Source organism: Clupea harengus, chromosome 10, assembly GCF_900700415.2.
Source record: "Clupea harengus chromosome 10, Ch_v2.0.2, whole genome shotgun sequence".
Taxonomy (NCBI): Eukaryota; Metazoa; Chordata; class Actinopteri; order Clupeiformes; family Clupeidae; genus Clupea; species Clupea harengus.
The window spans coordinates 24351911-24375264 of record NC_045161.1 but is presented as its reverse complement, the minus strand read 5'-3'; the positions used below and the strand labels follow the sequence as shown (position 1 = coordinate 24375264).

General features: G+C 44.3%; 2 protein-coding genes across 5 annotated transcripts in view; one reads left to right on the top strand and one right to left on the bottom strand.

Annotated features, from left to right (window-relative positions):
- gabra5 (gamma-aminobutyric acid type A receptor subunit alpha5) overlaps nucleotides 1-20677 on the bottom strand; it is a 30808-nt gene extending 10131 nt beyond the window's left edge. Inside the window, exons 1-6 of one of the 3 annotated variants that reach the window (XM_031574513.2) lie at nucleotides 19861-20677; nucleotides 18355-18439; nucleotides 18030-18157; nucleotides 17126-17193; nucleotides 16269-16489; nucleotides 9352-9434 (exon numbers count right to left, since the gene is read on the bottom strand). In XM_031574513.2, coding sequence (XP_031430373.1) covers nucleotides 9352-9434; nucleotides 16269-16489; nucleotides 17126-17193; nucleotides 18030-18157; nucleotides 18355-18437 — 583 coding nt within the window. In that variant the 5' untranslated portion in view covers nucleotides 18438-18439; nucleotides 19861-20677. Of the gene's footprint in view, nucleotides 1-9351; nucleotides 9435-16268; nucleotides 16490-17125; nucleotides 17194-18029; nucleotides 18187-18354; nucleotides 18443-19145; nucleotides 19836-19860 lie in introns of those variants that run through there. The other 2 variants (XM_031574512.2, XM_031574514.2) reach the window with 2 other exon arrangements.
- Nucleotides 1-23354, top strand: part of gabrb3 (gamma-aminobutyric acid type A receptor subunit beta3) — a 70313-nt gene that overhangs the window by 4155 nt on the left and 42804 nt on the right. For both annotated transcript variants that reach the window (XM_031574511.2, XM_031574509.1), the window contains exon 2: nucleotides 22437-22484. In XM_031574511.2, the coding sequence (XP_031430371.1) occupies nucleotides 22437-22484 (48 nt within the window). The remainder of the gene's footprint in view (nucleotides 1-22436; nucleotides 22485-23354) is intronic.

The following is a 23354-nucleotide window of genomic DNA, read 5'->3' as shown; positions in this document are numbered from 1 at the left end:
TTTTATAGTTTCTATACCAAGTACATTTGACAATACTATACTTTTTCCTAAATCGTGATGTATACTCTACAATCCTATGCTTTAACTCATAATGTATAGTCTGCAATCCTATGCTTTTACTCATGATGTATCGTCTACGATGCTATGCTAATCTCATCATATAATCATGATGTATACTCTACCAGAAAAAGTTACTCCAAGTACTAAACGGGCTTGGACTGAGCAGATATGGTCTATATCTGGCACATACTGTACCTGTTCCAAGGTCAGCTGCCCTGTGAGTAAAGTTAAAGCACTAGAGGTGAACAGAAACATCAGATCTGTATCTGTTCAACCAACACAATGGAAATTGTGCTTTCCCGAATAACGTGTTTGGATTCGGGAACATCCCCATAAACCACCCACCTCTGCTGCCAGGGCATCTTTCACACCCTAGGGTTACCAGCCCCCCCCCCCCCCCAAACCCCCCACCACCACCACCACCACCACACACACTCCATCACGACATCCAATCTGAGCCATTCATTAATCCCGCCACTCAAACGCCGGATGTCTCCACTGCAATTAAGATTGACTCCAGCCATCCAGACAGCTGGATTAGTTCTGCCCAAACCCTCCATACCACTCACTACTCACTACACACACACACACACACACATACACACTCATGCAGGCCAAATATACACATCCACTACACCCACAAATACATACATTTACATACAGGCACACACACAAACTCACATTCACACACACACAAGGTCACATATACACATTCACTGCCAACACAAATACACACATAGTATGCACACAGGCACACACACACACACACAGTAGGCATTGCTCTCACATTCATACTCACACATATACAGACTAAATACACGTGCACCCAAGCACGCCTGTACACACAGTCTATGCTCACACATGCATCCTTTGAAAGGATACGTAGAGAAGGACTTTTAAGGACAGTTCCATATAACAGTTGGAAAATGGAGAAAGTTTACAATTCAAGGTAGAATAATTAAGGGTGAAATAACTCCACAGTGTCAAACTATGTAATAGAGTGTGTTATCAGCTCAAAGGCCTGTGCTTTAGCTTAGCACACAGTTTTAGCCTTTTCACAGACTATTGTGTTTCCAAGGCTGTGTCTAGCACTGTTCTGTGGAAAGCTGAGCTTTTAGTCATTGGTGTTGTGAATGTCTTTATCTTGGAGGTTGGACATGGGAGGGAAAACACATTCTTCCTTTTCATTCTCACCACATGCCATTTCATCCAAAAGGCAGAGGCACACTAGTGGGAAAATAGTTTTTTGCTCTTCTGTCAATATGCCTTTAAAGCTCTGTGAGTTTTTGTCCTAGAATCATAAAATGAACACCCCCAGAAACCTTTAATCTTCTACATACTGTATATGCCGCTTGTGCATGAATGTTTTTAGTTAGGGAAAATATACAAAAACATCAAGGCATTTGAGACTTCCTAAAAAAGTATTTGTATTTGTGTATTTGATGACTTTTGTGTGATGTCTGAAGAGTCTGGTTTGACATGGGAGTTTGAAGTTTGTGAAGATGAGTATGCCGTTTTTGAAGCAGATTTTGTGTTTAGAGTTTGGGAAATGGAGCCTAATTTCAAGAAATGTGTCTTAGCAATCCCCTGCATTTCTGCACTTGTTGCAAGCTTGTGCAGACCATGTACCAGACTATCAATCAGTCCATCTCTGGCGGTCCAAAGTAGTTTAGGGAAAAGCTATTTCTCCAGGTGCTTTTCATATTGGATGGCCATGCTGCATTTACATCTTATCTCTCCAATGTTCAGCCTGGTTGATATTCAAAACAGAGTCTGGATAGGGATGGGGGAACCAAAACCTGGCTTCCCAAAAGCTGCGGGAGAGATAAGACTCCATGACCGCATCACACGTTGGTCTGGTAACGCTAACGATAAGACCAGGAAATGGTACAACTGGAGAGGAGGGGCAGAATCAAAGCCGTGGCAACGCGACGCAACGCTCTCAGCTGGTGAGAACATATACTCCTGCAGATGCTCTCATATAGATGATCATATACTCCTGCAGATGCTCTCATATAGATGATCATATACTCCTGCAGATGCTCTCATATAGATGATCACATACTCCTGCAGATGCTCTAAATACACATTAGCCGCCTCTCACAATCACGTCCACTGCAGCCAGAGGAGGCCCCTCAATCACTTCATATCAGAAGAATTACGCAGGAGTGGCGGGTGGCGCCGGGGCCTATAAATACATGCTATTTTTCATTTGCAGTAGTGGGGCGAAGTGTGAGGACTTTGATTTATTGCTGGAGACCAGAGAGAAAAGGGGGAGGACAGAGTGAGACCAAAAAAGAGTGAGAGGAAGAGGATGATGATGAGGAAGATGGAGACACAGTGTGAGAAAGCGGACAGCTTGGCGGCTAAATGGGGCGAGAGAGAGAGAGAGAGAGAGAGAGAGAGAGAGAGAGAGAGAGAGGGCCTAATTGGATTGCGGTGAGCAGGTGCCAGTTGACATTTAAAACACGCGGAAAGCCAGAGAGTGTGAGACAAGGTCAGCTCCAATTCACCTCAGCCACCTCGTCCTCTCATGGCACAAAACAGGTGGAGAGTTCTGCTCTCTCTGGGAAAGAGCTCAGAGTGGGCTGGGGAGGAAGGGGGGCTTGGAGAATCCATCCGGCAGAGGAGGAGTCAAAATAGTAAGAGATAACCAGGCCGGAATGACTCTGAATGGTTACCATAGACAACGGGTTGGTACACGTTAATGTGTTTGAAAGAAGTATTACTGATTTAAAAAAAAGTGTCTGTTTACATGTTGGACATGGTTGCTAAATATCAAAGTATCAGACTGTGTTGTTAAGAGTTTGAGGCCGAAGTGGAGGAGCACACAGTTTATCCGGCCTGTCCACAGAGGCTGTGCTAAAGGTTTTACGGCAGATAAACCTGCTTCGTGTCCGCCCCCACTGCTCTCAGTTCAGCCCAGTACATTCTCACTCAAGAGTCTCAATTACGAGGCAAGCCATAAATCCAGCGAACGCAGACCTCCAGGGGGGGTGTCTGTGTTTCTAGCAGACCAGACCACAGGAGCAAGACTAAGCCATGATTGCTCAGGATTGCACTTCAGACCGTATACAAATGTGACGAATTATTGATATGAATGATTTTAAATGTACTGCTGCTGTGGCAGGTGTGCAAGAGGGCAGAGCAGAAGCCAAGGTTGAACACTGTGCTATTTATGTTACTAGTAGACCTTTTAGTCTGGCTTCACGCTTTAGTGGCAGCAGATTTCACTTGTGAGTACCTCCACTATCTCTATGCTATACTTTCCACCGGTCTACGGTTTCCACGGTTACAATGACATGCGATGGGTTTTGAAAATTGTTCTTTTCACAGCTCCATAACTGTAAAAAAAATCAAGAGGGTTTATTTGTTAATTTGTGAACAGCCTAGGTCAGGATGATCAGATGAATCCACCAAGGTGCCCATTTCATCAGTCTAGAACATTCCTGTCTGCCAGATTTTGTAGAGAAAAGATTTGACTGCCTCCCCTCCCATTGGCCTTCAATGGCAAGTCTGACACTACCTCACCACACTGAGCTCTGCTCTGTATGGCTTTGCTCTCATTCAGTTAGCCATCTTACTTCATACTCTTTGACTACAAACATATAACTCCTTCTTCAAGTGTATTCTAACATAATATTAACAAAATAAGTAATATTACACAATTTTACACAATTTTCAGCATTCCATGAGTCCTGAAATAGGGATCAAATAGTTCTTTCTGAATGAAAATAACAGAAAAAGACATCCTCTGGGTGATCGAAATAGAATAAATCCTACAATAGCCTGCTGAAAAGACAAAGTAATACACAAAAGTAATCACAATGCATTTACGATACATGTTCACTAGATGAATTTATGTTTTAAGCAAATTCGAAAAAAGATATCTCATACAAGTTGCAGTGATGACACAATCCATCAGAGAACACATCCTCTGCCTATTCGCCACATCAAGAGTTCCTTGAGGATAGAAAATCTGGCCACAAACGTGAGAGTCGGCCGAGATTTCAGCGCAGTTGCATCATTGTAATCTAAGACCCATATAATCTTTGAGGGAAATCTGGTATGACATGAAGCGCCGCTAGGAAAAAAAAAAAAGCCTAAGCCGGACCCTAAGGCAATTTGTGTTCATGGACATGATGGCTGGATATGTCTTCAGGCTAACTGCGAGATATGACCCATATAAAACAAGCCCGTGTTGTAAAGCGTTTAAACCTACTGTACATAGTAGCGCCTTTAGACGGAGGAACTACAAACAATGCCATGAGCCAGTCAGCCAGCTCTGAACGATCCCCTCTGGCATATGAGTCACAAAACCAGAGCGCTGTCCAGAGTAGCGCCTTTAGACGGTGGAACTACAAACAATCCCATGAGCCAGCCAGCTCTGAACGACCCCCTGGCATATGAGTCACCAAACAAGAGAGCTGTCTAATTAAAGGAGATCTCTAGGACAAGCTCTAGGACAGTTTCACTTGTGTGTTGTTTAGGAATCATGTCATCATCGTGCTTATTATTTGAATATACTTCAAAAGAGGTTTTCTGAGTTTTTTTTTTTAGAGGACGTTGGCTTTCAGTATCAGTACAACTTTGCCTTATTGTCAACGCACTGCGATTTGCTTTTGATCAGTGATTGTGGTCAGTGTGATTTATTTGTGATGCTGTTATGGTGTGTGCAGGATATTACATTGAACAGGAGATCCATGCATAAACACAACAACTTTCCAATCAGTCTTTACCGTCTTTAAAAGGTATTCAGTATTTGCATCATCAGAGACTGAAGCCACTGCTACGCCTTTTGCAGCGACAATGACGTAACTATGACGTCACACAATAGTCTCAATAGGTTTATATCTATCAGAATCCATTACACGCCTTAGATGCAAATATATTAGATTGCTACTTAAGCAAACATTATGCCCAAAAATGTAATATGGACACAATAATTCAGACAATTCACACAATTACAAGCCATTACAATAATGAAAGCTCTGCTTGTTTGTCACCATGTATACCAAAGGCTAGACAGGAGTCGGATTTCTCACTGTTACTGTCCCTCATTCCCAACCCAACCCAGCCCGGTGAAAGGCTTTAGTGCAGTTGCTAAGTACTGACGACAGCATGTGGCGGATGTGGTATTTTGGCTCATTCTTTAGCTGCACCACCTGGGTAGATGCTAGCGGCTGGGGGTCCGCGAGTGGAGACAGCGGTAGGGCTGAGGGATCGAAGCGAGCACAGAAGCCCCGACCGCGGAGAGGTCTAAAGACCCGAGGAGCACAGGGAACAGGTGATAGAAAAGAAGAGGCGGGGAGGGAGGGAGGGAGGGAGGGAGAGCAGCATGAGCAGGAAGTTCAGGAGTGAGTAGAGGTGAAGTATGGGGGCCAGTGAGAGGGGGGATAATAATACCCCCTGTCTGAGGTGGAGAGAGGAGGGAGGGGGGGCAGAGAGAGAGAAAGGGAGAGAAAAAGACAGGTATTGAAAAGGTGAAAGAGAGAAAGCCTGAGAGAGAAGGAAAAATAAGAATAAAGAGAGTGAAAGGAGAGAGGGAGTGAAAGGGACAGAGAGAGAGGGAGAGAGAGGGTGTGAGAGAGAGAGCGGGTGAGAGAGAGGGTGAGAGAGAGGGGAGAGAGGAGAGAGGGAGAGAGGGTGAGAGAGAAGAGAGGGAGAGAGAGGGTGGGAGAGGACAGAGAAGAAAGAGAGTGAGAGAGAGAGAGAGGAGAGAGGGAGAGAGAGGGAGAGAGAGGAGAGAGGGAGAGATAGGGGGAGAGAGGGAGAGAGAGGAGAGGGAGAGAGAGGTCAAGAGAGGGGGAGAGAGGAGGAGAGAGGGAGAGAGAGGGAGAGAGAGGGAGAGAGAGGGGGAGAGAGGAGGAGAGAGGGAGAGAGAGGGAGAGAGAGAGGTCGAGAGAGGGAGAGATAGGGAGAGAGAGGGGGAGAGAGGAGGAGAGAGGGAGAGAGAGGTCGAGAGAGGGAGAGAGAGGGGGAGAGAGGAGGAGAGAGGGAGAGAGAGGGAGAGAGAGGGGGAGAGAGGAGGAGAGAGGGAGAGAGAGGGAGAGAGAGGGAGAGAGAGGGAGAGAGAGGGACAGAGAGTGTGTGTGCAGACAAAGGTAGCTGCTGTCATGGATTCTCCCCCACAGGCCTGGCTCCACTCCCATTGTGCATGTAATAACAGACAGAGTCACAGAGAAAATGTGTCCACAAAAATCACCAAATCTACATACAATAGCAACATGGATTTGGCTCTCTCAATCGTGGACCCCTCCTCCACCCCCCCCACCCCCCCTTAATGAGAGCTTGTTTGGGGGCTAATTTAGCAGCTTTGCATGTCATTGTGATTGGGAAAGCTGAAAGGGAAAATGGCAAAGATTCAGATTTTTGTCTATGAGTTCTCAGTTTTTGGCATTTTACACTAATGACCAAATCACTTTGCTCTTTTCTCTCCCGGAAGACTCCCTCTTTTATAACAAAAGATGAATCGCATGTCTCTTCTTCTGTCCAGTTGATGTGGTGCGCATGGAAAATAGACGTCGTTCGGGATAGTAAATATCTTAAAGTAGCCGTGCAAACAATGCCAGTGCACTCAAGTGAGTACAGGCATTGTGTATGCACCGATAATCCAGTTCACAATTCAAGTCTTTGTTTCTTGGAGGAAATCTCCAAGAATATTTATCATGCGAGCGAAAGGCTAATTTAAGCTTTGAAAAGAAAACAGACAATGGTTATGGGTTTTGTATAAGTCAACAAAGCTCACATTCAGTGCTTGTTACAGTGCATTATGCTTGCCACTGCTATTGGGTGCTGGAAAAATTAAACTAGATTTAAATGTGACTCCTTCAGCTAATTAAACTTTGGGCTTTGTAGTAGGGGGAAAATGTCTTTTGAGTTTGCAAGCCTCATAAGGCAATACTGGCTTCTTCTAAAGGAAGAAGCTGGCTTCTCACTGGCAACACGTGTCAAAAGCAAACCCCAAACACATTTTCTCTGTGACCCCCACTTTCGGAAACATTGATCACTTTCAGAAACATGAATCACTTTCGGAAACATTGATCACTTTCAGAAACATTGATCACTTTCAGAAACATGAATCACTTTCGGAAACATTGATCACTTTCAGTAACATTGACCACTTTCAGAAACATTGATCACTTTCAGAAACAATGACCACTTTCAGAACCATCTTTTTTCTGGTCACATACATATACTGTATGTATGTTTACAACCTGAAACACATAATCTGTATAGGCCAAACATTATATATATATACCCTCTAGGCCCAAATGAGGGAACAGACCTACTGCCACTTAACCACTGCTAACAGTATGGAGGATACCAGTGCTCAGCCCTATGGGGCTGGTCAGGCAAAGAGCATTGTCCCACATCTCCAAGTTCATGACTAAATCTGTAATGGAAACTACGACTTGTTGACTTGAGTAGCTATACAAGTGGCCTCTTGGCCATGAAAGATGAGCTTCCTAGTCTTCAATCTAGTTACATCTGCCTAGGCTATGACTGGATACTCACCACCAAGTATATACAATCCCACCATTAAAGTTTAAGATGTCAGTTTAATGACTGTAACATACTGCATATATCATTGTGAAACTACAACATATTTGAACAACTAGTTTGGACAGAAATGGAAAAAAGGATTGTTTGGCATAAGAAAGACTACAGCTGAAGTTTAAAGTTCAAGTTCAAAAGGAGAGAAAAGATCAAACACTGCAGACATAAATTGATACATGCCCGGCTTCATTTTTGCTGCCTATGCTAGACTCTCCTGCTGGGAGTGGTGCTCAGACAGCCTGGGAACTCCACACTGGGATTCCCCCTCACATCCCCCCCCCCCTCCTTAAGGTAATCTCCTGTCCAGACTTGGCCTGCAAAGAGTAGCCAAGAGTAGTCGAAAATATCGTCACCCAAATCTCAGAATAGAAGGCCAGGCGCCAAGGTCTGTCAAGCTCCCTTCCACTGACACGTGTGCTGAAGAAAGCCACCGGAGCCGGAGTCTCTGCTCTTAATCCTGTCCCTGACTAACGCTTTCTGCTCTCGGTTTGCAGGTGCTAATCTTAATCCCGATCTACGCCAGGAAGCCTCGTGATAGGTGCAGAGAGTAAGACAGCCGTGCTCCGTAACCTCCTTTCACAACCAGGGAGGGAAACACCCTGTGACGGTGTCGGGTGCCTGACGGGTTTATGAGACGAACACACCGATGAATTGGTCAACAGAGAGAAATTGTATTGGTGCTGAAAGACGTTTGGTAATAACCAGCGTCAGAGACAATCAGTACACCTCTTCTATGAGAATGATACATATTTTGAAGGAAGGTATGTGGGGGCGTAGAACAAAGAGGATGAAAACTATACAAGCTTTATCAGCACTTTTATGGTATGCCTCCGATATATGTATATATATGAAAATGAAACTGGTGAATTAAGTTCTCCCTTTCTCTCTCTCCCTGTCTTCCTGTCTCATCCTCTCTGTCTCTCTCGTCCTTTCTTCCTCTCTTGTCCTCTGTCACGCTGTCATTTTGAGTGATGATTTAATTATGTGTGGCTTATCAGTCCAAACATGTTTGCCCTCAGCCCAACCTGCACAGAGCAGGTCCTTATCCTGAGTACTGGCAGAGAGAACGCCGCTCCTACGGTTCCCCACTGTACTGTTTGTCTGAGCCCTTAGAAGCTCTCGACCAAACACACGAAAATATCTATGTCTTACACCGATAACTATAATCGAACAGGTTCTTCATAACAGAAGGTAAAACGCTGATTATAAGCCCCCTTTAAGCAGTCAGAAAGGTCTCCTTGATGTGTTCCAGTCTATAATACAATGGACACATCCCAGACCTTAACAGGCCCATGATGGGATACTGACGTGACTGTAGCCCTCTGTAGGTGACAGTGGGTCAGTCAGATCATTTACTCCAACTGCAGGTGTTTGTATGCATATGCCTGTGGTTAACTGATCGTGATTATCTGACATAGTACATGACCATTTGTTATTATTCCTGTCCTGATCCCAAGCCACACTTGCATCCCTTCCAGCGCAGCCGGTGGCTAGCAGGGACAATCAGAGTCGATTCCAAATGACATACTCTGAGAGGCAGACACATTTTCTCACCATAGAAGCTGTTAGTGTTCTGTAAGTGGTATCTATTTTAGATTCTGACTTACAGTTCAGTGGTTTTTTGTTGTTGTCACTGTTGGGAAAAGTAATTGTCATTGTGAAGTGTTCGTGAGTTGAGATGTGAGATTAAAGTGATTCAGCTCGATGATTAGATGTTTCTGCAAGACTTACAGCTTCCAAACTTTAGCGGACAGGCGTGGGCATCCATAGGGAAATCCTCCAACTGCATAGGGCACTCTGCTGCTATGGTCAACCTGGAGGAGATAACATTAACATCTATGAGCAACAGCAACATACTGGAGTTATGATTATCATCACAACCACCATAATCCTAAACTTATCACCTTTGATAAATAAGAAGCTGTTGAGCAATACGTTGACTACAAATACAGATTTGGGTGCAGATTTGACATAAAACACCCATAAATGCCATATAATCGTCAACATCAACAGTCATCCTCATCATATGAACTGCGTAATCCTTTCTCAGAGAGCAGGGGAATCCAGCCATGTAAGTGACACAGTGCTAGGCTGGCTCTCAGCCATCACAGGCAGCAGTGAGCAGCGATTCATGCTACAACAGCACCCCCATGTGGCACAGAAAAGAAGTGCAGCCAGAGACAGCCTTCTCAGTCTAGATTGGATTATCCACCCACGGCAAGGCCCACATCATAAAAATTCCCACACATGTATCTTGAGACCCAAATACAAAATGTCCACACAGAGCCTCCCACACAATATATTTATGGTACCTCTATTCACAGAGAAACATTTACCATCAAATGCCGCTAATGCCAATACATGTAAACACACATACGGTATATACATGAAAGGTATATGCAGGGATATGCAGAATGTTTTGGTTTGACAAAATCACTGCACAAACCTCAGCAAACTTTAACGGGCACGTATCAGCATCGACAATGTCTTAGCAATGGCATCTATTTCCATTTAGGATAAGGAGAGTGAATAATAAAGCTTAAATATAGTATACCACTGAAAGCATTGAAAAGGTCAAAACTGCAACCCTGACCTCAGATTTGTCCTGTAAATTAAAAGATGAATTGAAGTTATAGTTTAAGAATGGGAGGATGGGGGACACAATTGGTCTGAAGTGTAGAGGAAAGGCCTAAAGGGCAGTGATTAAAGACTTTCACACGAAAAGAAGTGCATGTGAAGTGTAACTATTGGCAGAAGTATAGTCCGTCACTATAAGTGTTACCAGCAAAACACTGGACGGTATCTGCTTGAAGTAGGAACATTTGCTGTCTTATGTCTCCCTCTAGTGGACTGAGGTATTACTGCAGCCTTGAGAGCCTGAGCAGCCACCATGACAGAGGCACTGATAAACAGGGCATGTGATTGGGAGCCAGGGGCTGGGGGGGGGAAGCAGCTCTGACAGATGTAGGTTGCAGCAAAACATATTCACTTTCTGTGCAGCCAGTAAGAGATACTTCCATCCAATGAAGCAGAACTGGTTTCAAGTCTTAAATAGATTAGGGAATGTTTTTCCAAAGATGCCATTGAGCTTACAGATGATCTGAAGCAATAATAAGCACTGTTGTTGTACTAACTAATGGTAGTTTAACGAGTAAAGGAAACAGCCCAGTCCAGAGTACCCCTTTGGTGCTATGAGACAGCAGCTATTGTGCGTAAACTGTGCATTTCTTGCACACTTGCCACTGCAATAATTTGACTCTCTTCCAGTCAGCGAAATAGCTTCCCCTCAACTAATTGATTCTCTGAACAAACCTTCTAAATAGTAATTTGCCTCTACCGATGGCACAATCAATGTTTACATGGTCATGAGAGCCCTTCTTGAAATTGATGTACATTTCGAGATCAATGCCTGTTGAGAGAGTATGTCATCAGCGAGGCCGTTGTGAGGGAGCGTGTCCTCCATCCTTTCACAGACTGGCTCACTGTAGCCCTACTCACAAAGGGCCTTTTGGGTGGAAGTGATATTGTCATCTGGCGCCTACACAGGAAGTCAAGTGAATGGCTTCAATTAGAGGAGGCTGATGGGAGTTTGACTCTGTCGTGGATCACTCACACACACACACACACACACACACACACACACACAGACACACACACACACACACACACACAAGGACAAGAGTTCCTGCGGCTGCTTCGTGACAGTGACTGCAGAGAGCATCCTGGGTGTATATGCTGGCTGGAGACGATGTAGGTCTGTAGACGATGCAGTAAACATGGCCCTTCACTCCATCCTCCAGCACCTGGACACCTCAGGAACCTATGCCAGGATCCTGTTTGTGGACTTCAGCTCTGCCTTCAATACTATCATCCCGGCTCTGCTACAGGACAAGCTTCTCCGGCTGAGTGTGCCTGACTCCATCTGCAGGTGGATCACAGACTTCCTGTCTGACCGGAGGCAGCACGTGCGGCTGGGAAAACATGTCTCTGACCCCCGGACCATCAGCACCGGTTCCCCTCAAGGCTGCGTTCTTTCCCCTCTTCTCTTCTCCCTGTACACCAACAGCTGCACCTCCAGTCACCAGTCCGTCAAGCTCCTCAAGTTCGCGGACGACACCACCCTCATTGGGCTCATCTCTGGTGGTGATGAGTCTGCCTACAGGTGGGAGATTGACCATCTGGTGACCTGGTGTGGACAGAACAATCTGGAGCTCAACGCACTGAAAACAGTGGAGATGGTTGTCGATTTCAGGAAGAACCCAGCCCCTCCCAACCCCATCACCCTGAGTGACGCCCCAGTTGACAGTGTGGAGTCCATCCGCTTCCTGGGCACCATCATCTCCCAGGACCTCAAGTGGGAGCTAAACATCATCTCCCTCACCAAAAAGGCACATCAGAGGATGTACTTCCTGCGGCAGCTGAAGAAATTCAACCTGCCAAAGGCAATGATGGTGAACTTTTACACCTCCATCATTGAGTCCATCCTCACCTCCTCCATCACCATCTGGTACGCTGCTGCCACTGCCAAAGACAAAAGCAGACTGCAGCGTGTCATTCGTTCTGCGGAGAAGGTGATTGGCTGCAATTTGCCATCTCTCCAGGATTTGTATGCATCCAGGACCCTGAGGCGTGCAGGGAAGATTATGGCTGATCCCTCCCACCCTGGACACAAACTCCTTGTGCCACTCCCCTCCGGCAGAAGGCTGCGGTCCATCAGGACCAAAACCTCACGCCACCTGAGCAGCTTCTTCCCGTCTGCGGTTGGCCTCATCAACAAGGCCCGGGACCCCCGCCCCCCAACACGGACTCTAATCCCTTTTTTGCACACTCCTGCTGTAACCTAATATGTGTATTGTTTATTGTTTATTGTGTATGTTTATTGTTTGCACCATTGTACCACAAAGAATTCCTCGTAGGTGAAAACCTACTTGGCAGTAAAAACCTTTCTGATTCTGATTCTGATTCTGAGGTCAAGCCTTTGTGTTGTGCTGTATAGGGAACATTCAGCAGTGTGATAAAGGGAGCGCTGGAATATCAGCATCTCAAGGATACGTTTGTCTGTAGTTGAAAAAGAGCGACTGAATGCCCCAAATGTCAATTATGATAACAATTATGTCAATTATGACAACAATACCACTGAACAGTGCAAGTGTACATACGCAGATACTGAATTCAGTTTTCCATTCAAATATAGTATACAGAATCTGCTGCACTTAGCCTGCTTTGAGTAAGATGACATCCGTCCATGTTATGTATTGGCAGATGTGTTGCTGTGCAGTCAATATATTATATATATAGTCTTGGAAGCATCTGGCTTGTGCAGCTGATGAAGGACATCTTGCCAAAACATTCTGGTTTTAAAGAACTTAAAGAACTTTATAACTTACTTTTACCTCTACTTTACCAACCGCTTGCACAGCAGTTAGTTCCTGGAACTTTGCACATTACATATAACAATTTAGTTCTCCGAAGAGGACTGTGTAAGTATAGCATGTCGAGCACGACTATAATAAGTATAGTGTGCTTTTATCTGAACCTGTGATTTCAAGATAGTTTTTTCGAATCCCCCATAAGCAGCCATAGGTCTGCCCACACTTATCCTTTCATATAATATGTGCACACTCACAGATAATAATACGTGGCCTCGTTAATTCTATCTATTCTTTTATATGAATTCATAACCTCCTTTGAAGCTCCTACAGAGGGCTTTGAAACTGCTCCAGGTTTGGAGCGTGGGAGTTGAAACCATTATGTCCTGGTTTTATGGCAAAGAGGTGCTGTGTTTTCTCTCTCTCCCTTCCTCTCTCTCTCTCTCTTCCTCTCTCTCTCTCTCTCTCTCTCTCTCTCCCTCTCTGTTTAACAGAGAGCACTGCGCTTATATGGTTTCCGACTAATCTCTTTCCCACCAGCCACAGTGCATTAGAGGGCTGTAGCAAAAACATGTTTTAATGACTCGTTATGTTAGGAGATGCGACGTTACAGAGACCTCGCTGACGAGCATTTTATCAAAAATCGATTTCACTTATCCACAGTCCGCCCTGGAACCATTTGCTCTCATTCTAAATAAATATTTCATGCGAGGTCTACTTCCCAGAACTAGATCCGATGATGCACTGTGAAGAGGCACCAGCACACTCCTCATCCGGTCCACAGTCTCATAACACACAAGACTCTCTCCCCTGACATTAACACACTGTCTTCATCTTTCCTATTTCATTTGATGGATGGCGTGTGGACGGAAGTCTGTTGAAATGATATGAACAGCTCGAAAAAATACACTTCTTTCTCTTATCGTATCAGGACTCCTGCTCTATCGGACCTCCGCTGCTCTATGCCAATTACATTACACTAACGTAGTTCTCGTTCCTGCTCCTTAAAGATGCAGCCTGCAATTTGGATTCAGTTCCGTAAAAGGTTGTTGATATTTTGCACTCAACAGCCAATGAAATTACACTCCTCCCTTCTATTCTCCTGAATTGGCTGGGATTGTTTATGGCTCAGCCCGAGCCACGACGTTTTAATTCCTACTTACCATTCCTATTTATGTACGAGCACCAGAGTGTCTTGACCACAGACACTGAAGGGGCCAGCTAGAGGCCCATGAAGAGCCATTTGCTGAGTTTGACAAAAAGTGAAGGGATTAGAGTGGAGTTAAGTTATGCTTGACCTCCTACTGACTCAGTGCCTGGGGCCGGCCATCATAGGGTTAAACACTACTGATCAGAGTAGTAGAGCTGGAAGCTCTTCCTTAACCTTGCCTGTTAGGAAAACCTTATAATACGATTTAGGACCTGTGGTGTTTAACATGAGGCCAAGGGGGTTAGGTCACTAATCTGCCTCTCGCAAGGGTGTGTTTCACAGTAGGGATTAAGGCTAGTGAGTGGATTATTTTGCTCCATGATCAAAATTAAATTATCATCATGAAATCCGAAAAATGTGTGGATGTGTATTGCCTTTTTGTGAGTTTGTGTGAGTGTGAATGTAAAACCACTGTAGCTTAAATTAAATGCTAACCTGAGGCTTCTGTGAGGCTTGACCTTAACACTACAAGGCAGAGAGGGCTATAGGCGGTACAGTTAGTTAGTGAGCCTGATTGAAATTGGGGAAGTCTTGTGTGTGTGTGTGTGTATGTGTGTGTTTGGTTGTGTGTGTGTGTGTCAGTGTTAGTGTGTTAGTGTGTTAGTGTGTTAGTGTGTGTGTGTGTGTGTGTGTGTGTGTGTGTGCTTTGCTCTGCACTAGCGAGGTTAATGGAGCAAACAGTCCATGGAGGGAAAGAGAAAGAAAGAGAGCGAGAGAGGGCGAGGGGGAGAGAGAGAGAGAGGGGGGGGGGGAGAGGGGGAGAGCGCTAGTGACAGAGAGAGAGAGAGAGAGGAAGAGAGAGAGGTAGAGAGAGAGGGGGAGAGAGAGAGAGGGAGAGAGAGAGAGAGGGGGAGGGAGAGGGAGAGAGAGAGGGAGAGAGAGAGAGAGAGAGAGAGAGCGAGAGGGAGAGGGGGAGAGAGAGGGAGAGGGGGAGAGCGCTAGTGACAGAGAGAGAGAGAGGGAGAGGGGGAGAGAGAGGGAGAGGGGAAGAGCGCTAGTGACAGAGAGAGAGAGAGACAAAAAAAAAGCCCACACTGGCTCCTCTGTTCAGTAGGATCTGTCCGTCAGTAGCCTGTCTTCCCAGAGACTGGGTCAACGCCAGAACAGTGCGCAGGATTCCCCACTTTAAAGTCCCCGTGACCCACATGTACGGCACCACAAGCCCCCCTCCTCTCCCCTGACTCCAGGCCCAGCGGTTGGGCGTACCTGGGAAGAAGGGCCCCTTACTGAGGCCCTTAGGGGGGAGCTGCCTCCACTGAGGCCCTTAGGGGACGAGCTGCCTCCACGCTACGCTCCTCTGCTTTCCGTCGAACTACATTGGCTGCAGCTGGCTCGGCCATGCATTGTGTGATTCTTTATTCTATATGAACCCTGTTCTTGCCGCACCGTATGCAAAGATGAAAGCCCGCCATGCTTCAGTCCTTCACGGGGGGGAGCGACGGCAACCAGGGCAGAGGAGGAGTGATATAGGCAGATCTTATGAAGAAACATGAATGCCTATTGATGTCTTCTTGGCTCGTGCACAGCTTGCGGTGTAGTTAGGAGGGAGCAGCTCAGCCGGGCAGAATGGTGATGTGCTTGTGCTGACCTCATAATGTAACGCAGCTATGATAGGCTTCAGACTGGGCTTAGACGATACATTAGTACTCCTACATCTTTGTCAAAGGCTAAATGAGTGAGTTGTTTTTCGAATCACTTGTGAGGTGTTTTTTCAGGGCCTCTTAAAACAACAGCATGTTGTCTTTTGGACAGTTTGAAAGATATCATTTTGTAAGTAACTAGTTCCTCAAATACATTTTGATGGTCATGTGAAAGGAAGATAAACACACCTGTGTTTATCACCAGGAGATGAAACCCCCACAAAATGTATGATCAGTTCTTAAGACTGCAACATTGCCAAATACATCACCAACATACATCATCTAGGAAGCTGGCAGCACTGTTCTTGGTGTTTGAAAGGCCGGTTTGCAGGCTGCTCAGTGAGATTTCAGCGAGATCTCAGCGAGATCTCAGCGAGAGTTCTTCGCCAAATACTCCTCACTCCTCACTGTGTCTTCAAGCTGACTCACCTCATGGTGTACAGCAGGGTACCGTCCTCCTTTAAGCGCAGCAGTTTGTTTGGGGTGGTCATGTTGTGGGCAACAGACTTCTTCCCGTTCAGGAAGAAGGTGTCGGGCGTCCAGATGTTGCTGGCCAGCAGGTTGTTGAGAGGCAGAGTGTCCATGGGCCCTTTGAAGCGTAAACGCTCGTCCTTCCAGCTTTGCCGGAAAAACACGTCTATGGTGTACTCCTGGACAGGAGAACGACATCATCAGATCATAAAGAACACCATTGTTTGCATAGAGGCCTGGAAGCTTGTACACCAGAACACAATCCATGCAAGTATTCTGGAAAATAACACATCTTACAATGACTAGTTGTAAGTCCCTCGTTACTTTACTCCTAGGGAAAAAAATAATAACAGGGTTGCACTGAATGCCACTTTCAGTTTAAAATAACTATTGTAGCAATTATTTCAGTGTCGCTGTTGACTTCAATGAGCAGTCAGTGCTGCCCCATTGAGCGCATCCTAACACTTCACTAGGAAGTTCAAATGGGGAAAGAGACCTCCTTTCCAAGCGGGCCGTAGGGAATCTGTAGCATGCTATTACATTATATGGTCACATTATCCGGGCTGTGTTCCAGCATGCAATGCAATCAAGAGAGAGGCAAGCAGCAATTATTGACTCAAAGCAGAAGCACAACTAATGTCTTTATGACATATTGATAAAACAATACAGTATGTGTAATATATCCAATAAAAGACAATAATAATTCAGCACAGAAATGTGTCACATGGACTGTGTGTGTATGTGTGTGTGTGTGTCTGTGTACTTGTGTGTGCGGGGGGTGGGGTGGGGTGGGGGGTGGGGGCAGAGACACCTACCATCTCGGTGTCAGACACTGGACCGAAGCTTGTGACAAAAATATTGGTCTTGATCTCAGTAACCATCTCTATGAGAGTTCACACAAAAAAAGAGGTGTTAAAGAAGTGACCATCTCTATGAGAGTTCACACAAAGAAAGAGGTGTTAAAGAAGTGACTGCGGTGAGAATTCTCTGGTATGCTGTTTGGGAAATATAACACCTATTCACTTCATGAGTTTTCATATTCTTGAGAAAAAAAGGTACAATTTTCACAAAACTTCCTGTGACTCAGAGAAGAGAGCTCTCTCTCCTCTCTTTCTATCTCTCTCTCTCTCTCTCTTTCCCTCTGTCTCTCTCTCTCTCGTTCTTTAGGTGTGAATAGGCCAGGACAGTTTCTCCTCCCGCGCACTGTCTGCCTTCTTCCACTGAGAACAATGCACCTGCCCGCTCAGAAAAGGAGCCGTAGCTCTCTCAAGGTCATGAGCCGTGGACAGATCCCTGGCTCGCTGGAACACTCTAATTCACGGCGCTGTTGATTTGCACTGAGGACCTGCCACTTAGGCTGATCTTTGTTCACTGAAAACATCTTATTCAGACTATTTCTTTGCAGTCTCTTTTCGTGAAAGATACAGCCATGCATCCCTTTATGAGTCTTCTGAGCTGCATGCTCATCAGCTGGAAAAGCAGTTCTCTATGTTATATATATATATATATATATATATATATATATATATATTATATATGTGTGTGTGTGTGTGTGACTTGCTTTGGTGTCATATATTTAAGACTTGAAGAACCCAGACAATTTTGCAAAATTAACGTCTAAAATCCCATAGTGTAGAAGTGGACTGGTCCAAGAAATAGGCTAAGCTGCAGAAGTAGGCTTTTAGGACAAATTCATCCTTGTGATGGTGTGGGTTGTACCTCCCAATCCAGGACGAAGTCTGTTGTCGTAGCCGTCCAACAACCCGTCTAATATTCGGGTGAATATAGTAATGTTATCATTCAGTTCTGCTTCCTTGGGTGTTGCTGTTGTTACTGTCTGAGAAAAACTGATTGGAGACATTCACATCAGAATATGCTGAAGGAAAAAATAAGCATTGTTGACATTCACTTCAATCTTAAAAACTTAAGCAAACATAAATTCTGTATTTAATGATTTGTATCCTTACTGATCTCTTTTCTTATATGTGATACAAGGCCATTGCAAGTGAACAATATAGCCGTCGGTCTCAACTCTGAGGCTTACCTCAGACGGCATAGGAGGCAACCAAGCACAGCACCGACCCACAGACTTCTCATTGTGTACCTGCGGCGTATTCCATAGCCCATTCCTGTGATAAATGAAGATTGCACCTACTCAGATAGCCCTACGCAATGTGAAGCTGTGAAGCCGAGTTTGTGCTCAGTTTTTCACTTTCCAAAACAGACATTTATCAATACAAAATGTAAGGCTCGGCTACGGTCTCAAATTTGAATACGAACGCCACACTAGGCAGTGATTAACGGCGCTAGAGGTTAGTTATTCTTAATAGGAATTATTATTATTAATAATAATGATTATAATAATAATGATGATTCTATTGCAATTCTAATAATAGGCTTAATGCCATTTTGAAAGCTTCCTGAGTGAACACTAGCATATGGTGTTGAGGTTATACTACCCAAAAAAAAAAAAGACTCCAAAAAAGTACAGAATTCCCCGAGCATCCATCAAATCACGAATTAAATAAATTCACTCTTATAGTTCATATCTATGTATGAGCATATAGTTAATATCTGTGTTTAACAATTATGTGGTTGAATTTGTTGTTCAAAGCAATGGAACAAGACAGACACAAAAAGCTGAGAGGGAGAGACAACTGGTTCGTTAAAAATGCTGTTTATGGGTACAGTAGGGCACTGGCTACCCGTTTCAATAACCTCAGGCGAAAGACTTGCCTTTCATAACCTGCTTTGTACCCCAGCCCTACAGCGGACTGGGGTCCATCGCTTTGAACCACGCATTAAATATATAATTTAAAAAACAGAAAAAAATACCTGAATAGTGCGTTGGATGAGTGATGAGCTCGCGCAATATTCCCCTGGAACTGATGATTAAATCCCGCAATGTTCACTGTGAAACAGCGAAGCAACGCATTGTTTCTTTAGAAATCTCCTGCCTTGCTCAAGAACCGACTGTATAACCCTCGCATTGTTCTGTCCTCTTTTAACGAGTGAATGACTGAGCAGTCACCGCAGGCGAACCACAGGCGCTTGACTTCGCATTACAGAGAACCTAATCATCTCCTCTTGAGTTAAATATCAGTATAAATTGCAGTGTACCTGCCTAAAATCGAGAACCTCCTGATTCCATTAAATCACTTACGCGCCAGCGTAAAGAATTGCCCGCCCTTTTCATCAGACCAACTCTTTTTCCTTTATGCTACACTGCTGTCTGACTATTGCATACTGTTTAACGTTGCTACGGTTCTCTGCACCGCTACACGAGTAAAAGTGGACTCCGCTTACCAGCTCTTATCACACTGATTAGACTGTCCGTTTCTATTTTCACCGTCACTTTGAATGTAACGTTGAACATTTGAACCTAAAGTAAAGGGACGTCACTGTGCTGCACCATAATTATCCGCCTACAAAATAAGACGAAAGGTTGGCAAACACTGAGATGTGGCGATTCGTGAAATAAAATGCATTGCCCTACGCACTTACGCACAGCTCAGTTTAGGATAGCCATATGAGTACATTTGTGGCTTACTTGGCAAATCTTTCTCTCCTTCAGTTACGAAATGTCATCAGCCTTCAGCTGCTTTGAACACCGGTGGGTTGCTGTCCATGGTTTGATGAGAATATAATAATAAAATAACTGCTTTGTAAGCCTTTTGCCTTTTTTATTTTTTGGTAAGAGCGGCTCAAGGAACATGGAAAGGACAACTGAACGTCACGACGTATTATAAAAACCTCAACTCCTACAGAACAAGAGCTTCTGTTTCAAAGAGTAATTTTCCAAACGGAGTATGCCCTCGCTCCAACACCCGACCAGGAAATAGTATGGAAATTGTCTAGCCCGCTTGTGTTAACCTTTAGCTGTTTATAAGTTTTGATTTTCTTTCTGAGAAAGGGTCAAAAGCACTGATGGTCTCTGTGCTTTGTAAAGGAACCTCCGAGACGCGTAGTTATGAGGACTGCCATCAGAGGGAACTCTAAACCTATTTTTTCCCGTACGAATATGAGCGCATTTGAGAGTGCATTATGAACTCACGTTTTCAACACGATTCGCAGTGTTTATGCGTTACATGGTGCGTTTATTGAAAATGTTCTTTAATATGTCCGATGGAGCTATTTAAAATGAGTTGGCATGGCTGCCTATCATACACTACATTCATTTATGAAATGAATGCTATTTGACGTACCCAGAAAAGCGATAGCAGAAAGAATGAATGTGATGTCACTCAGAACAGCTCTTCTTTGGATCAGCAAACCATCAGAGGATAAATAAGAGACCGATGAGACAGATCACGTATTTTTAATAAAGAAAGAAAATAATATCTCGAAATCAAAACTAGTTTCAAGTGGGCCTCAGAAGAGACATTGGTCTAATTGTTACCCAGGACCCAATGGCCATACTGCTGATTAAGAAATCAGCACCACATCTTTGAAATGTGTCCCTGGTGAAAAGGCCTGTCCTTTTTTTCCAGTTGTGGAGTTGACTGAAGTTTATTTTTCCAATGATTTAATGTGTGGTTTGGGGGTTGGGCAGCTTTTTGGAGAAGCTGTGCCCGCATGCTTATTGACTTCACTGGCCTTCACCCTGGAGAGTTAGGAGAGGGAGCAGATGTGGCTTCCATGGTTCAAAGCTGAAGCACCTGTGTCCTGTAAGGCTGTTTCAGGGGCGTATCTACGGAAAATAGCGCCTATGGTAAGCACTGAAATTGGGCCCCTGTCCAAACATCTGACACCCTTCTTTTACATAACCGACGGTGGGGCTTCGTTAACAAGGGGCCTTGCTTGGAGTTGAAAACATTCGTGACTTAGCCCAGACTTGGAGTTCCGGGGGCATCCGGGGTACTCTGCATTTTCACGCAGTTGGAGACATAACAAGTAAACTGTTTAAATATCAGAAAACGATGTCAGCCTTTGTTTGGTAAACCGAGGTTTAGATAGGCCCGTAAAGAGAGCTGTTTGGAGATTGAGTTTACATTTGGAGATTATGAAATTGAGTCTAAACGGTTGTGGTCGTTTAATTCCCTTTTTACTTTGTTTTTGCCTGAAGGTAAAGGTCCGGTCTTTGGCAGACATTTTTATCCAAAGCGAATGGTCAGCAACAGGAGAATAGTGCTATAGCCGAAATGTGCTATAGCTTAAAAATAAACTTGCCTTGCCTCAGTAAATTAGCTAGCTAGCTACCATCAGATGCCGACAGTGGCCCGCCCTGAAACCGGTGCTCTCTCTCTGCAATGCTCACACAAAATGGTCATGTATCAAATAGTGTGGACTAGATCTGCTGCTTGAAGGACACTCACAGATGACCCAAAGTGTACTTGCTTTTTTGATCAACTATATCATATTATTCCCAGTGGCTACGATCGGAATGACAGATTCTGGGCTCTTTTTTATTATTCTTATTTAAAAAAAAAAAAAAAAACATTCATAAACATTCGGGTCTGTGGGATGCCCAGGCCAAACGACGCCCATGAGCCAAGTAATACTTGAAATGACAAAGCATAGAGTCTGCCCTTAATGACGTGACCTCAGTTCAAGAGTGTTAAGGAAATAGATAAATATCCACTTTTTTGAGGATGACTTGTCTGACTTCAATAGAACCTGCTCAGAGACACGCCCCTTCAAGTGGTAGCCAGGGCACCTTAGGTGCACCACTGGCTGGCTTCAATGATGTACTTTTATTTAACTAGTCTCAGATTCCCCCAAACACAACAGCCACGTATTTCCACATGAATCTTTAGGGTAGAAGACAACTGATAGTGAAAAGTTCTTAGGCTACTCTCAGTCTGTCTATGAAAGGTTTAAACATCTGAGACATTTCATATGACACTTAGTAAGTGTTCATTAGGCAATCACTGGCTATTTAGGCTTATATCAAGCCATTATAATAATGGCTGCCATTTGTGGGTTACATGTTTACAAAGCCCTTATAAACTCTTATAAACAGAATGCTTTGGCTGCATACAATATATACGCCTTTTTGCTCAAACGAGAGCTTTTTAAAATTGGGAATAGAGATCTAATATCTCTATCTATCTCTAACTGCTATAGTGTGTACAGTTGAATTATATGAGAATTTATAATCTTTGTGTTTTTTCCTTGGTTTTTCAGGAATGCAGTTGATGGGAACAAAAATCTGTTTGCAATCTACGACACAAGGTAAGACACTGATGCCTGGTGTGTCCTGTTTTCATCAGCAATGAAACGTGTCACCAATACAATTCACTTTTCTAGGGAAGAACATATTTGTCAGTGGGGGGGGGGGGGGGGGGGGGGGTTAGGGTTAGTGGAGGGACGAAGCCCTACAGCTATGAGCAAACACTGAGACAGTAGTGAGCAATTAACACTATCACTGGTTATAGGAGAATACATAAAACACATGAGCCAGATATGGCCGAGCAGAGAGACTGTGTGGTTGACTGCTTTTTCTTAAAGATTCAGAAAAAGAAGGCGAATCCTCTGAGCATTTGTAAGTCATCGGTGGAGCCCGTGACAGGATATGCTTCTGTCGACCTACACACAGGAGAACGTGTGCAGATGGTTAATCTTGACAACTGAGGGTGCCATGTCTATGACTTGGAGTGGGTGCCTGTGAGTACAGCTTTGAGAATATCCTTGGCTGTTCACACATGCTAGAGCTCTCCTTAAGGCCCTATGTAGGCAGGAACCAGCTCTATTTTCATCCATGTTGCTGTTTTGACAATGATTACTAACAATATACTCAAATGAAATTTATTAGATTTTCTTTCTGACCTAACACAATTTTACAGTATAGTCTGAGATATAGACTACCTGCATTAAGACGAGTTCCCTTTCTATAACTTGAGTTCACTTCAGTTCACTTTAATGTAAATAACGCATGCTATAGTACAATCGCAGAGAAGTCTTTCAGGTTTGACTGCCTACAATTCCGATATAACAGTCTCATCCGGAGTACCTTTTGAGCGAAGATTTGCTGTTGAAATGGATATACCCTCTGCAATAAAAAAAATAAGTTGTCTGTGTAATGACATTTCCAGAAAGCGTTTG